The sequence below is a fragment of the Mustela putorius genome, unplaced genomic scaffold, assembly GCF_011764305.1.
Source record: "Mustela putorius furo isolate JIRA1106 unplaced genomic scaffold, ASM1176430v1.1 tig00000695_pilon_pilon_pilon, whole genome shotgun sequence".
Lineage (NCBI taxonomy): Eukaryota > Metazoa > Chordata > Mammalia > Carnivora > Mustelidae > Mustela > Mustela putorius.
This window is the reverse complement of record NW_025421447.1, coordinates 6,026,855-6,043,357: the sequence shown is the minus strand read 5'-3', so window position 1 is coordinate 6,043,357 and position 16,503 is coordinate 6,026,855. Positions and strand designations below refer to the sequence as shown.

The window sequence follows — 16,503 nt, the reverse complement described above, 5'->3', positions numbered from 1 at the left end:
GCTGCTCTAGAGAGGATGGATCTGGGGAAGGGGCCCAGTCTCCAGCCTGTGTGTGTGTGTGTGTTGTGGGGGTGCATTCTGGGCTCACGGTTTCCCAGCACCAGGGCCTGAAGGAGGGGCCCAGGTGCCAGGTGGGCACGGTCTCTGCACCCTGTGGGAGGGCTGTGACCACACGCGGCTAGAGGGGAGCCTCCAACGCATGGGGCCTCCAGGGCAGGCCTCTTGCGCAGGTAGCGGGCGGCCCTGAGTGCATGTCACCTGTCATGTCTCCTGCCCCCCACGATGAGCGTGGGACCGTGTCGGCCGCACCCCCCAGCAGCCCTCCCAGCGCCGGGCCCCGAGAGGTCCCGTGGCACACAGGTGCTCCGTGCTGAGACGCCAGAAACGGGCTCATGCTCTCCCGCACGGACACTCTCCGCAGCAGCCCCGCAGAGGAAGCTCCGTGCGGCCCGGGAGGTTCAGGGACCGGCCCAAGGTCGCACAGCCAGAAGCGTTGGCCGCAGCCTCTGCGCTCCCTTCACCCACCGCCCGGTCTCCTCGCCCGGCTGGGCTTTCCCGGTTTCTCCTCGCTCTGTGCTGGGCGGAGCACTGCGAGCGGCCCCCGGGCGGCCGGGCGTCCCCTTACCGGGTCCCCGCGTTCCTCGTCCCGGACAGCCCCGGCCCCCCGGCCCCGCTGCCCGGCTCGTCCGCCCCGCCCGCTCGGCCGCGCGAGGCCCCGCCCCTCCCTTCGGGCGGGTCACGTGCCGCCGGCCCCCCGCGCCTGCGCACTGCTTATTTCCCGCTGTCAGGATGAGGAGGCGGAGGTCGGCGCTCGGGTCCGTCTCTGCCCGCGGCTGTGGCGGCGCCGGCGGCTCCGGCCTTAGCGGTTCCTCCCTGGGCGGCGGCGGCGGCGGCTCGGTCGACGCCTCCTCCGCCAGCTGAGCCCGCGGGATCCCGGGACGCCGGCCGCCCGCCCGCCGCGCTCCGCCAGGCCGCCGCCCGGTCATGGCGCAGCCGGGCCCGGCTCCTCAGCCCGACGGTGAGGCGCCCACCATGGCCGGCGCGGCGGGCGCGGCCTGCGGGGCGGCGCGGCGCGGGGGCGCTCGGGCGGCTGGGGGCGCGGCGGGGGCGCGCGGAGGCGCACGCGGCTGCGGGCGCGGGGAGGCCGCGGGGCGCGCGGCGGCGGGGAGGGCCCGGCACGTGGGCCGCGCGGCGGGGAGGCTGCGGACTTCGGGGCCTCGCCGGCGTCCTCCGTGCGCGCGGGGCAGCCCGCGGGCGGCGGGGGCGGGGCGGCGCTCCCGGGGGGACCGTGCGGCCTGCCCGGCAGTGCCGGTGCCTGGGGCGGGGGCTGGGGTCTGGAGGACAAGGACCCCCCCCCCCCGCGTGACGAGCTCCGGGCAGACGCCGCCTCCTTGACCTTCGGCACGCGCGAGGAGAGGCTCCTGCCTCTGCTGTGCGGGGAGGACGGCCGCCCGCGTGGACTCGCGCGCCCCGTGGCCACGGGGCCTGGGGCAGCAAGGACAGGGCGTCTGACGTGCGGAGCTTCGCACGCTCGCCTTCTGCGGGGAGCGCTAGCCCGGCCTGAGTCGCCGGCGGGGCTGCCGGAGGCCTTCGTGGCCTCCGGGGGGCGCGGGCTGGGCCCACACTGGAGAGGCCCGGCGCGTCGCTGTGGGTGTTGCTCACTGGCGCCCTGCTGGGAGCCCGCGAGCTTGTGGCTGGACTGGGTGTCAGGTGCTAGAGGCCCGGGGGGTGCGGCTGCCCCGGGCCTGGGCGCCCCGCGGCCTTGGGCGGGAGCGGGCCGTGGCCGGGGAAGCTGAACGCAGAGCAGGCGCGTCCTGGAGAGCGGGGCTGGGCCTGGGGTCGTCTGAAGTTCCAGCCTTTCGTGGGAACTTGGCCTCTGGGGGGCCCGAGGCGGTTCTCGGTTAGGGCCCGCCGGCCGCCCGCGGAGCGGTGGGGCTCCCTCCCGGAGCTGTGCGGGGAGAGCGCGCGGGGCCGTGGCCAAGCCGAGGTCGTGTCCGCTCGCTTTCGCAGCGGCTGTCTGGGGAGCGCGCCCGCGCTTGCACAGGCCCCTCTGGTTGCTGCCGTCGGCGGGCGCCGGGAGCGGCTTCGGGCTGCTGTTGGCCTGGGAGGGATGCTCGGATGCAGACACGGGTCCGCGCGCGCAGGTGGCCCTGGCAGCCCGGCCCCAGCAGGACTCTCCGCTCCCCCGGGATGTGGCGCGGTCCTCCTTGTCCACATGCCGAGATGACTAAGCACTTGAGAGCGGGTGGGAATCTGGTGTCCTTTAGCTATTCTTAGTGCAGGTTTACTCCCGGTTTTCCGAGTCCTGGGGCGGCCCGCGAGGTTCGGTTTGCGTGGACCGCGGTGTTTACTCTCAGTGTGAGTGGAGGGGCAGCGCCTGTGTCAGCGCAGTCTGGAAGTCCGTCACGGGGCCGTCATTTTTCTCGTCGGCGGAGCTCAGTGTAGGTCACTTCTTAACACCTGAGCTTTGAGGCTCCCTCCGATGTCCTTGCCCTGCCGAGTCTCGAAACTACGTGCGGGATTCTTTTGAGCCACACCGGCAGTCCGAGAGAACCATCCAGTTTCCTACTTGAATCCTGCGGTTTAGAGGGGGCTGGTCTCTTGTGTTGGTGTCGTGTAACTTTTTGGACACACCTTTGTTTTCAGCGAGATACGGCAGATTAAGGAAAGGACTGACTTGTGTGTAAATTGATAGAATGAAATATAATGCTCTTATTTTTAATTTCTTGTTTTGCAAGTTTATTGAAAAGTGGTTTTGTTTTGTTTTGGTTTGCTGGTGCATCTCAGTGTGTTCATTTAGAACCAAGGTGACTTGAACAGCCGTAGGAATTTCATCCGATGATTCCATTTCATCTTGAGAATTCTAAGACTATAAAGATTTTCAAATTTTAACATTTTAAAATCCAAGTTAAACTATATCATAGAAGCATTTGCTTTCATTTTTCATGTAGAAGCACTGCCTTGGAAAGTCCCCCCATTAAAAATGTGTGCCTGTAGAGAATAGGTCTTCTCCTGTCTCCCAGGGGTCATGACTAGTGAGTTTCCTGCCCTTGACTTTTACCTGTAGCTACACAGACGTGCTGAGTGCTCTCGTGAAGGGGACGTGCTCTCCGCAGATAGGTCTGCAGCTTGTCTGTTTCCCTCAGCGCACGCCTGCTGTAATGACACGCATGCGAGTGGTCCCGAGGCCCTGTCCTGTGCAGTCAGCTCTGCAATGCCTTGTCTCAGGAGATCTTGGGGTCAGTGAGGCCCTTGTTGCTGTAATACTGTTCCCGTTTTACTGATGAGGAAACTGAGGCACAAACAATAAAGGTGTCTGTAGAGTTCCGTAGCCAGGAGGCAGGGGAGCCATGGTTCAGATGCAGCCTGTGGAACGTTAGGGCCCTCTGCTCTGTTAACCAGGTCGCCCACTACCTTCGAGGCCAGTGTTAGCGATCTGCTCCATTCCGTCGGCTGCGTGTGCTGCACAGGATTTGTTTGCCTGCTTTTCTGTTGATGGACAATTCGTTTTCACTGTTGGACAAGTTTTTCATTACTTTATAAGCAGTGCTGCTGTAGATATCCTTGTATCTATATTTAAGGGACTCTTGTTTCTGTAAGAGTACTGACTTAAAGGACGTGAGCTCTGAGTGGTTTAAATTTTAATAGCGATTGCTAGCTTCGTCTCAAAAAAGGTATCGATTTACATACCTGCCAGCAGCCTATGAGAGGGCGGATTTCCTTTGCACTTTTATCAGCCCTGGATAACGTCAGCTGTTTTAAATTCGTATCTCCTGATAGAAAAAATGCTGTTCTTCAGTGAACAGATTTTGTATACCTAGTCTTTGCCAAGCCCTGTGCCAGGTTCTAGGAAGTCCGATGACAAGCTACTTGCCCGGCACGGCTGTAGGCACTTGGGATACATCGGTGGGCAACACAGATGGTAAACAGCCCAGCCTCAGTGCGGGAGAAACAGATACTAAACTACAAACATGCGCAACTGATACAGACTGTTAGGTGACAAATGCTGTGGAAAAAAGGAAGAAGCGAGCCAGGGTAAAAGGAAGGGGGGGGGGTGGGCTGGTCAGCCTTATTGAGAAGACGACATTGAAGGAGGGAGAGAGGGTCAGCTATGAGGCTGTCTGGAGTAAAAGTCTTCCAGACAGGGTCAGTGTTTGCACATACGTGCTTTTAGGAATGGTGTGTCTGGCACGTTTGGGGAAGGGCATGGAGGTCAGTATGGCCAGAATGAAGTTATGGGGGGCTTGGTGGGGAGGTGGGAGAGGGGAGGTAGAGGAGAGCAGAAGGATATGAGGTGAGGGGTCATGGCGTGGGGGCAGATCTCGTAGGGCCTTAGGAGCACTGATTGGCTTTCACAATGGGAACCATTGAGAGTTTTGAGCAGAAGAGTGATGGGACAGGACTTATGTTTTAAAAAAATCACTCTGGCTGCTAAATGGGCAACAGAGGACAGGAAGGCATGAGTCTAGGAAGAAGATGGTAAGGCTTGGACTTTTTCAAATTGGATAGCCAATTGTTTTAACACCATTACTCAATAATTCATGTACTTGGTTCGTTTATCAGAACTTGAGAGATCTCTTGAGTACTAAACTCGCAGAGATGCCTGATCCAGAAGATGAAGCTGAGCCACCCAGGTGCCCCCCTAAACAAATTGAGTGTAAAGAAGCACTAGTGGGTGCCTGGGTGGCTTAGTGGGTTAAGCATCTGCCTTTGGCTCAGGTCATGATCTCGGGGCCCTGGGATCGAGTCTTACTGGATCTCCTTACTCGAGCTCCTTGCTCATCGGGGAGTCTCCTTCTCCCTCTACCCTTCCCTGCTCATGTGCGTGTGCTCTCTCTCTCAAGTAAATAAATAAAATCTTAAAAAAAAAAAAAAAAGCATTAGCTAAACAGGAGATTCCCTCAGAGAAAAAGAACACAGGAATAGCAAGTATATGGGACAGCCGCTTTCTGTAGGGCCGAGGCAGAGAGCCCAGGGAAGAAATCAGTCTTCGAGAGGCCCCTCCCAGTTCTGAGATCAGACTTTCTTGGCCTTCCGGGAGGCCACTTTCTGGCTTGCTGGGAGAAGGCACCTGCATCTGGAATTTATTTTTGACACGACATAGGGATCTAATTTTATTTTTTTTCAAATTGGATAGCCAATTGTTTTAACACCATTACTCAATAATTCATGTACTTGGTTCGTTTATCAGAACTTGAGAGATCTCTTGAGTACTAAACTCGCAGAGATGCCTGATCCAGAAGATGAAGCTGTGACCTCACCCTGCAGCCTTACTGCCCCAGTACCCTGACCCGCAGTAGCCTGGATTGTGTGATCGCCTGTAATCTGTACGGGTTACCCGGCTCCCTGCGGACAGAACAGCCTTTGACTCTTCAGGGCTTGGGTTCCTGAAATCCCATGACCAGTGCATACAGGAGCTCTTTATGCCGTGAAATCTGAGGTGCTTTTCTTGTATAATCCTTAAATCGAGTTTAGTCTTGAGAGGAGTGTGTAGCAGACGTTTTGTATGACACAGTTGGGGCAGGTGGTGTGGGGGGCGGGAGATGGAAATGACAGAGAGAGATAGAGTCCTCCTTTCGAGAATCTTGCTCTAGTGAGGGCGTGGGCCTGGGGCATGCTGATGGGAACTGAGGGGTGCCTTGAGGTCTGGGATCGTTTCCTCTGTTGGATCTCAGAGGAGGCTGCCACTACCAGTCAGAGAAGAGGAAGCCCTAGGAAGGAAGGTGTCTTTGTTCATTTTTCTCGGCAGGTGAGCTGGATCTCTTCCGAGATAGAAGAGCGGGGACTTGCCCGCCGTAACTTCTGCCCAGGGTTTAGTTTTCTTCTCAGGGACCACACAGAGCAGATTGAAGGCATCTCTTCTGTGTGAGCCTGAAGAAATTTGATATGTCCTTCCCAGATATTCTTTGTATTTCTCTTTTCCGGCGGTTTGAATTTCCTTAACACCTTCCCCCCGGTCCCCCAGCGCGTCAGCTTAAACCTGCATCGCCTTTCAGGCACGCAGAAGGGGTCTCTGAACACTTTCTTTTTCTTGACGTGTAGTTAGGACACAGTGTTAGTTTCAGGTGTGCAGCACAGGGATTCGGTAAGTCCGTGCCTTATGCTCCGCTCGCCGCAGCGTACACCGTCTGTCACCACACGGCACTACTGCAGTGTCATTGACTGTGTTCTCCACGCAGGACCTTCTATCCCAGTGACGTGCCGGTTCCGTCCCTGGAAGCCGGGACCTCCTTCCCTCCACTCATTCTGCCAGTCCCCTTCCCCCGCACTGGGAACCATCTGTTCTCATTTATGGGTTTGTTTCTGCTTTTTGTTTGTTTATTCATTTCTTTTTTAGGGTTTTACATATAAGTGAAATCATACAGCATTTGTCTTTTTCTGACTTATTTTACTTAGCATAATACTCGCTAGGTCCATGTAGATCGTTACAAATGGCAAAGATCCCACTCTCTTTTGCAGCTGAGTAAAATTCCATGGCGTGTACATCGCATTTTTACCCATTCATCCGTCGGTGGGCGCCTGGGTGGCTTCCGTATCTGGCTATTGTAAGATGATGCTGCAGGGAACGTGGCGGTGGGTGGTCTTTCGGTCCGTGTGTGTGTTCTCTTACTTTAAGTTCCCAGTAGCGGACCTACTGGATCGTAGGGTAGCTCCATTTTTAATTTTTTGAGGAGCCTCCATACTGTTTCCCATGGTGTCTGCACCAGTGTGTGTTCCCACCGTACAGCGCACAAGGGCTCCTTTTCCTCACATCCTTGTCAACATTTGATTCCTGTCTTTTTGACTCTAGCCTTTCCGACAGGTGTGAGGTGGGATCTCGTTGTGGTTTTGATTTGCGTTTCCCGATGGTGAATGGTGTTGGGCATCTTTCCATGTGTCTTTTGGCCATCTGGATGTCTTCTTTGGAGAAACGACTATTCAGATCTTCTGCCCATTTTTTCATTGAATTACTGGTTCTTTTGGTGTTGAGTTGTACAAGTTCTTTATGTATTTTAGGTAGTAGTCTTATTGAATATATCTTTTGCAAGTCTCCTCTCATTCACTGGTTGGCCTTTTAGTTTTGTTGATGTTTCCTTTGCTCTGTAAAGGCTTTTTATTTTGATGTGATCCCAGTAGTTTTTGTTTTTGCTTCCATTGCCCAAGGAGACATATCTAGAAGAATGTAGCTATGGCTGATGTCAGAGAAATTGCTGCGTGTGTTCTCCCAGGAGTTTCATAGTTTAAGGCCTCACTTTTAGGTCTTTAATCCGGTCTGAGTTTATTTTTGTGTGTGGTGTGAGAAAGCGGTCCGGTTTCATTTTTTGCATGGACCTGTCTGGTTTTCCCAGCACCGTTTATTGAAGAGACTGACTTTTCCCCATTGTATATTCTTGCCTCTTTTATGATAAATTGTTTGATTATAAAGCATGGGTCTATTTCTGGGCTCCACATTCTGTTCCATTGATCTGTGTGTCTGTTTTCACGCCAGTACCGTTCTGTTTTGATTACTACAGCTCTCTATTATAGCCTGAAACTTGAATTGTGAGATCTCCAGCTTTGTTCCTCTTTCTCAAGATTGCTTTGGCTATTTGGGGTCTTTTACAGTTCCGTGCAGGTTTTAGTTATATTCTGGTTCTGTGAGAGATGCTGTTGGCACTCTGTAGGGATAGCATTGAGTCTGTAGGTTGTATCAGGTAGGATGGCCATTTTTAGAGTATTAAGTTATCTAATCCAAGAGTGTGGAATGTCTTTCCATTTTTGTCGTCTTCAGTTTCTTTCATCAGTGTCTTACAGTTTTATAGTTTATAGAGGTCTTTCATTAAGTTTATTCCTAGGTATTTTATTCTTTTTGGTACAGTTGCAATACTTAACATTCTTTTGACGGTCTCCAAGACGGATGTCTGTTTTTAATGACTTCTGGTGGCACCTGATGGTCTCTAGGTGTGTGTTACCTGTAGAGAGTAGTATGTACAGAGATGTGTTACTGAAAGGAGTCCTAAAGGCTAGTTGTCTTCCCTGATTTTACAGATCAGGAACTATGGACTAAAGTCATGGAAGTGACTTGCATTGTAGCAGGGGGCAAGAGTAGAATTGAGGGGGAGAGTGGGGCTGTCATTTCTCTTCTGGTTACTACTTCTATTTGTGTAGAATGAACTTTGCCTACAGACCTTGTTACGATGTGGCCTGAACAGAATCATAGAATTGATGTAACTTGATGATAGTCAGAACACACAAAACTTACTCATTATCATTCCTTTTACTTTAATACTTTCATTCTTTAAATAAATATTTACTGCATATGCCTAATGCGTGGTGGGCATTGTGTTGTGGATATTACAACAAAATAGAAACGCTCCTTTTGTTATGGAACAGAAAGTCGAGGGGTGAACACAGAGCGACTCCGTGAGGAAGGGCCTGTCGTCTGACTGCGGTGCTGTTCCCAGCACCATGTTTGTGGTTCCTGTGAGCTGTCGCAGTTTGTTGAAGGAAAGTCAGAGGACGGTGTGCTGTTGAGATAACGTGCTAGCTTTTCTTCATTTATAGCACTTCGATGACAAGTAGGGAGCGTCTTAGATCTTTCAGAAAGTTCAGTCAACATAGGTCCTTCCCTCCATTCAACCCTCACTGCACCCCAGGTTATATTGGAGAAAGTGGCATTTGAGTAGAGCTTTGAGAGTGGTGTAGAATTTCTGACTTCTGAAATGGCGTCTTGGAGAAAGATGGAAGAGTGGAGCAGCCAGCAGGGTACAGTTGGAGCAAGTGCAGGGTGAGGTGAGGTGAGTGCATAATCTGGTGGTGTGGGAGCCTGGGTCTTGATAAGCGACTGGCTTGAGAAAGGGGGTTGAGCCTGAACGGTGGAAAGCTTTGCTTCGAGCGAAGGAGTTGGGGTTTGCCTAGGTGGTGTGGCCGGGCCTGTGTGCTTTGATATAGTCATAGCGTGTCCCCACCTGGGCTGTAGGAGGCCGCTCTGGAAATTACCCAGAAGGTGGATTGGTCACACACAGAGGGTAGATCGCAGGTGGTTAGGGAGATTGGCGAGGCTGTTACTGTGACCCGAGAGAGATGATGGGCTGCTCTCTTTCATCCCTGGGAATGGAGAAAAGGAAATGATCGATGGAAGAAATACGGTGGTGGGCCAACAGCAGCTTGCTGAACACTTGGTCGGGAGTGCAGGCGGGAGAGAAATGGAGGAGGCTTCTGCAAACGTAGCTGCCGAGCACCGATCTGGGGGGGCCAGTGGGAGGGTGGAGAGAATAGGAGATGCGGTGGCTTTGGTTTTAGAGTGTTGATGTGGAGCGCTCGGCAGACGGCCTTGTGGAGACACCCAGGAGGTGCCAGGACTTGCGGCCCGGAGCTTTGGAAGAAGGCGGGGTGTGGATGCACCGTTGGTCGTCAGATGCCTGGGAATCCTCCTGGCGAGCTGTGATTGTTGTGTGTGCCTGTCGTGGGATGGCCCCTCTGCTGGGGAGACCACCACAACAGGACAGGCTGTATGGAGGACCGCAGGAGGAACGGATGGGTTGGGTGCGCAGGAGAAAACCAGTAGTGAATCATAAAGGAGGAGAGTTAGGGGGCAGGTCGCTGTGATGCAGAGTCAGTGTTGGAGGGTGATAGTCAGCAGTAGTAAATGCTTGCAGAGCAGTCAGATGACTGCTCACCTGATGGCCGTCTGGAACCCTGGGAAGAGTTCAGCGAAGGAGACACTGTAGAGGCAGCAGGATAGAATGATGTTTAAAATCGTGGTGATGCACGGCAGTCGGGGCAGTTGCTGGAGAAGGCTCATAGAGTTGTAACATCGTGTGTTTTAAAAATAAAAATTAAGGGGGGGCGCCTGGGCGGCTCATCCAGTTAAGAGTCTGTTCTCATGTCAGCTCGGGTCCTGATCTCAGGGTCCTGGGGGTGAGACCTGGCTGGGGCTTTGTGCTCAGCCTCAGGGTGTCTGCTTGCCTTTCTCCCTCTGCTCCTCCCCTACTCACACATGGGCGCTCTCTCAAATAAATAAACAAATCTTAAAGAAGTGGAGGTTAATTGTAGGTACTGGTGGCACTGCCAGTAGAAGGCGGGAGCCTGAGGGTTTCAAGGGGAAAATAGGTAGGACTGGCTGGCTGAGGACCCAAGAGCAAGTTAGGTGGGGTGGGGACCTGGGTGAGCAGGGCGGCTCTCGTCCTGCCGGCAGCAGGCATCAGGGAGAGAGAAAGCAGAGACATCTCCCAGGCAGACGAGAAGCCGACTACTCGTGTGTGTAGCCTCCGTTTTCTCCTCATTCTTGCCGCGTACACGGTCTGTCACCCGTGAAGAAGGTAGAGGGTTATCTGCCCTCCCGGAGGGTGCTGTTCTGAGACCTCTGTTGGAGCCAGGTCGGTCACCACCTTCTTACTCACCTGGATTCTGCATCTTAACCACGGAACAGGTGGTTTTCCCAGTTAGCCCAAAGCCAATATCGCCAGTACTGTTCTTGATGCAAGGAGAGAAGTTAATTCTTTGTGCCCTTTGGGGACTGAGGGCCTTGGTGCTTCTTTCTGTCACGGAACCCTCATTGAGAAAGGCTGGTAGAGTAACACGTATGGGACGTGATTGGGTCCGTACTACGGAAAGTCTGATGGAGTGCGGGAAGCAAGCCACGATGTGAGGCACCATCCCATTGGTTAAAACTTAAAAATCGAGACAGATAGATACTGACCACTTAATCCTCAACTGACATCTGCTTTTCCTAAGCTCCTGCTACATTTATGTCTACAAAGAGCCTACTTCTGCGGCCTCCCACCCCATCTAGATCTAACGTCCCCGACTTCCTTATCTACCCCAGAGCAGAGTTTGTCTGCCACTACTTTCTTACATTTTATTGTGGCCCTGGTGAGCTTCTGTAGACCGTGTCAGAAGGGACGGCAACAGTTTAGATCCAGCTCTGTTGCAAAAGTTTCCTATGCATTTGTTCTTAATAGATGAAAATTTAGTCTTCCTGGAACACCTCCATTTTTTGTGGTAACTGTATTAGAAAAGTCTTAATTTTCGGGGGCCCAGATACATTCCTTACAGTTTAGACACCTTGGTTCTGGCCTTTTGAACAAATCAGAATTAGGCCATTTTCTCTTCCTCACAGAAGGCCCTCAGGTACTTATAGAGCTCACGCCCACGTGATTTATTGAGAAGCTGTATGACTTCGACCATGCTGTGTAATTTTTAAAATTTTTTGAGCATTTATTCTATACTAGTCACTGGGGATAAGATACAATAAAAGAATAGACTGTTTTTTAGAGAATTTTTAGAGAAGTTTTATTTCTTGATTTTTTTAAAAGTACTTTTTTTTTTTTTTTAAAGATTTTATTTTCAAGTATACTCTACACCCGATGTGGGGCTTGAACCTACGACCTGAGATCAGGAGTCACGTGCTCTATTGACTGAGCCAGCCAGCTAGGTGCCCTTCAGAGAAGTTTCAGATTCACAGTGAAATTGAACAGAAAGTACAGTTTCCTTATACCCTCCCCCAGCTGACTCCCCCACCATCGGCCTCTCGCGTCCTGTGGCACACGTGGTAAAGTTGGTAAGCCTACACACAGCATTTCGTTATCGCCCAGAGTCCATCGTTTGCATTAGGGTTCACTCTCGGTGCTGGACGTTCTGGGAGTTCAGATGATGTACGATGACGTGTGTTCCTTGACTGTTACAGTCTCATACAGAAGTTTCACTGCCCTGAGTCCCACCTGTTCATCTCCCCCCGCCCCACCCAGTTCTTGGCAACTGCTGATCTTTTCACTGTTTCCATAGTTAGGCCTTTTCCGGAACGTCCGGAAATCCGGAATCCTACAGACTGGCTGTTTTTTCCACTTAGCGATATGTATTTCAGGTTCCTCCATGTCTTTTCTGTGGCTTCTCCACACTCATACTTCATTGTACAGATGGAAGTACCAGTTTTTCCCTTCACCTGCCGAAGGACGTCATGGCTGCTTCCAAGTCCTGGTGATCGTGAGTGAGGCTGCCGCAGTGCGGATTTCTGTGTGGATGGGTGCTGCCAGGGAGCGTGATGGCTGGATCGTTTGAGTGTCAGAGTGGCTGTGTCATTTTGCCTTCCCGCCAGCAGGGAACGGGGATTCCTGTGCCTCCGTGTCCCCACCAGCATTTGGTGTCGGCTGTGTCTGGGATTGCCTCCATTCCAGTAGGTGTGCGGCGCTCTCTCGTTCTCACGCGCAGTTCCCTAGTGATGTGATGTGTGACATCTTTTCTTATGCTTATGTGCTATCTGTATATCTTTTGTGAAGCGTCCCATTCAGAATTTTGGCCTGTCTTTGAATTGGGTGATTCATTTTCTTGCGCTTGTGTTTGAGAGTTCTTGTATGTTTTGGAGAACGGTCCTTTATAAGATGTGTCTCTTGCAAGTATTTTCTCTGAGCCTGTGGCTTGTCTTCTCATTCTACTGACAGTGTCTCTTGCCAAGCAGTTTTTTTTTTTTTTTAATTTAAGATTTTTTTTTTTTTAAGATTTTTTTTTTTTTTTTTTTATTTATCAGAGGGAGAGAGAGTGAGCACAGGCAGACAGAGTGGCAGGCAGAGGCAGAGGGAGAAGCAGGCTCCCTGCCGAGCAAGGAGCCCGATGTGGGACTCGATCCCAGGACGCTGGGATCATGACCTGAGCCGAAGGCAGCTGCTTAACCAACTGAGCCACCCAGGCGTCCCTTAATTTAAGATTTTAATTTTTTGAGAGACAGAGCAGGAGTGATGGCGAGAGGCAGAGGGAAAGAGAGGGGCAGGCTTCCTGCTGAGCAGGGAGCCTGATGTGGGACTCATTCCCAGGACCCTGGGATCATGACCTGAGCTAAAGGCAGGTGCTTAACCAACTGAGCCACCCAGTTGCCCCCAGAAGTTTTTGATTTTAATGAAGTTCAGCTTATCAGTTACTTCATTCATGGATGGTGCTTTTGATGTAGTATCTGAAAAGTCATTGCCATACGCAAGGTCATCTAGATTTTCTGCTGTGTTTTGCTCTAGGAGTTTTACAGTTTTGCATTTTGCATTTAGGTCTGTGACTCATTTTGAGTTAATTTTTGTGACGAGTGTAAGGTCTGCATCTAGATTCTTCTTTTTTCCTGTGCAGTCTAGCTGTTCCAGCACCATCGTTTGTCGTCCTTTCTCCATTGAACTGCCTCTCCTTCTTTGTCACACGTCAGTTGACTCTGTGTGGTTTTGTTTCTGGGTGCTCTGTTCTGTCCCATGGAAGTATTTGTCTGCTGTTTCATGCTATGTGTTTTTCAATTTCTTTCTTTCTTTCTTTATTTTTTTAAGATCTTATTTATTTATTTGACAGAGAGATCATGAGTAGGCAGAGAGGCAGGCAGAGAGAGAGAGGAGGAAGCAGGCTCCCTGCTGAGCAGAGAGCCCGATGCGGGGCTTGATCCCAAGACCCTGGGATCATGACCTGAGCCGAAGGCAGAGGCTTTAACTCACTGAGCCACCCAGGTGCCCCTCAATTTCTTAATTAAGAATGTTTGTGTCAAAAATAAATGCTTGTGGTAAAACAGTTTGTAAATTTCTAAAAAGGAGAGGGAGAATCCATATAAGCTCCTAAGCTCATTACTCAGAGGTAAACACTAGGAAAGGCCTGGTATATATTTTTTCTATTTTTTAAAAAAGTTTGCGTCGTGATGATTTAGAAGTGGGATCATACTGCATATTGCTGTTCTCAAGCTTCCTTCTCTTAACTTTGTTTTTGGTACAGATTATGTCATCAGTTTTGAAATAGATTGCTTTTGTGCAGTTATAACTGCACTATAATTTGTAAAAGTAAGTCCCCACTGATGAATATTTATGCCATTACAGTAATGCTACAGTGAGTATCCTTGTAGCTGTCTTTGCATACTCCTGTGAATGTTTTTTGTGGTGTAAAGTCTTCCAACTGGAATTACCGAGTCAAAGAACGTGCAGGTTTAAAAAATTAATGGCAAGTGCCAGATTCTCTTTCAGAAAGGGTTGACAGTTTACAGGCTCCCCATCAGGGCATAAGAAGACTTGCAGCTCCTCAATTTAACATCTTTGCATGTGGGAAAGTTGACTTCTTTGTCCTGTGTGGAGCAGGTGTAGCAGGAATCTCCCCCACTTTGTATTTTAATTTTGAGATGTTTTGGCATATGGACATATTTTAATTTTTTGTGATTTAATACTTTTTTCCTTTGTGGCTTCTAGATTTACTTCTACCTTCTTGTGTTATCTTCTCGTATTTACTATTAAATAATTGATCACACTGGGATTTATTTTGATGTTAGGACTGAGACAGGAATCCAGCTCTTACAACTTATTTTCAGAAGGGGAGCTGGCAGTTCTTATACCACATAGTGATGGTCGTTTCCCTCCATTGATTTGGAAATGCTACAATGGATTATATGCTCTCCATCGAGGGACACGTGAGTCCATTTCCGGATTGTATTTTGTTGTATTAATTTATCTGTTCTGCTGTCATACCATATGATAACAGTTGCTTACTGATACTTCCTAGTGTTTTCATCTTCTGAGAGCCAGGAACCCTCATTGTTCATTTTCTCGAGTTTTCCCTCAGCCATTCTTTGGTATTTATTAATTCAGATAAAATTTAGAATGAGCACATTAAGTCTGCTCACCATCCTCCCCTCTCCTGCCCCCACCCCCAAAAAAGGCCTTTGGAGAAAACCTCATTGGCTGAGTTCATAAACTAAGGAGAACATGTATCTCTAGCAGAAAACCTGTACAGTTATAATGCCTTATGACACTTTGAATACGTTAACTATATTATTTATTTCTTCAGATTCTTAGGGGATAGCATTATCTGCATCTCACAGTTGAGGAAATAAAACTCAGTAACAGTTACAGTGCCACATGACACTTTGAATATGTTAGCTATATTATTTATTTCTCCACATTCTTAGGGGGTAGCATTATCTGTATCTCACAGTTGAGGAAATAAAACTCAGTAATTTCCCAGGACTCAGGTTCCCATGACTACTATCATTCACCCACTATCTCTGAGGTCGGTGTTGGTTAAGGAAGTGCTTAGGTCATTAAAGAAGGGTCAAAATTAAAACAAAATCCCATTTCTTTTTTGATCATAAAGCACAAGGAACTTGTAAAGAAAGCTGGACTCACCCATAATTCCATCCTTCCGAGGATTTCATCGGCTGGTCTACTTCTGGTCATGTTTTATGTCTACAAATAAATAGTGTTTGAGCTGTTGAGAGACATGGGTGGCTTGGTGTGTTGGACATTGACTGTTGATTTAGGCTCGGTCATGACCTCAGGGTCCTGGGATCAAGCCCTATGAAAAGTTCTGTGCTGAGCAGGAAGTCTGCCTGGGATTCTCTCCTCCCTGTCCCGCCCCCCCGTCCCTGCTTGCGTGCTCGTGCATGTGCTCTCTCTCAAGTAAATAAATAGAATCTTAGAAGATTCCTTATATAAAAAAGTGTTTAAACTGTTGATTGTATCACACATGTGGTTTTTTATTCAGCTATTTTTATTTTATAAAGTGGAATTTCCTTGTAAGTTATTTCTCAAAAACACACTGGTTTTAAAAGTCCAATTTCCCATATGAATGTATCATAACATAATCATTTTCCTGTTACTCTTGCCTGTTTGATTATCTGTGAGATCTTGCTGATAATAAGGAATTCTCCGGGAGGCATCCTCGAGGTTAAGCTTTGAGTGTTTCCTGGACAGTCCTGGATCAAGAAGCATGAGGTTTTGTTGTGTTTGTTGCCAAACTGCTTTCCAGAAATCTGGTTCTAGTTTATATTTCTACCATTAGTGTCATCTCACCCTTGCTAGCATTAAGTGTAGACTGAAAACTTTCCTGCCTGTAGCATGGGCAGACCTTTGTCTTGTTTAACTGGTGTTCTGTGACACAGAGCCGTCTAGGATTGCATGTGAACCAGTTAGATGATGCTTTGGCGCTTTCAGAGACCCTCTCTGTCTCTGTACCAGACAGTCTCCTGTACTGTGGTGTCTGCTGCCTACATAGCTGCTAGTTTTTTGTGTTTTTTCCCCCAAATAATTTGAATTCTTAAGTTCTTTCTCTAGGAGCTATTTGTCAAATTAGGTCTTTCACATCTTGTATTTAAGTCCTTAATTTTCTTTCTTCTAGATAAAATTGATACTGCTTATTGCAAATAATTCAGAAAATGCAGAAAAGCATTAAGAATAAAACGGTGATCGCCTGAAGATAATTTCCGTTAACATATTGATGTATTATTTTTGTAGCATTTTCATAGGTGTATTAAAATATATGAAAAAACTCTTTAAAATTTGATAAAAAATTTTACTGTTAGGGGTGGGATTATGGACATTGGGGAGGGTATGTGCTTTGGTGAGTGCTGTGAAGTGTGTAAACCTGGTGATTCACAGACCTGTACCCCTGGGGATAAAAATATATGTTTATAAAAAAATAAAAAATTAAAAAAATTTTTACTGTTAGAGGATGCTCTTTTCACTTACGTGAAGGGTTGTTCATGACGTACTGTGAGACAGTGTTATTTTTCATGAGCGTGTAGTATCACATGGTATGGATTCC

General features: G+C 49.5%; 1 protein-coding gene across 3 annotated transcripts in view; it reads left to right on the top strand.

The window, feature by feature from the left end:
* The first annotated feature begins 759 nt into the window (after positions 1-759).
* RABEP1 (rabaptin, RAB GTPase binding effector protein 1) overlaps positions 760-16,503 on the top strand; it is an 89,550-nt gene continuing 73,806 nt past the window's right edge. For all 3 annotated transcript variants that reach the window (XM_045083188.1, XM_045083187.1, XM_045083186.1), the window contains exon 1: positions 760-1,018. In XM_045083188.1, coding sequence (XP_044939123.1) covers positions 985-1,018 — 34 coding nt within the window. In that variant the 5' untranslated portion in view covers positions 760-984. The remainder of the gene's footprint in view (positions 1,019-16,503) is intronic.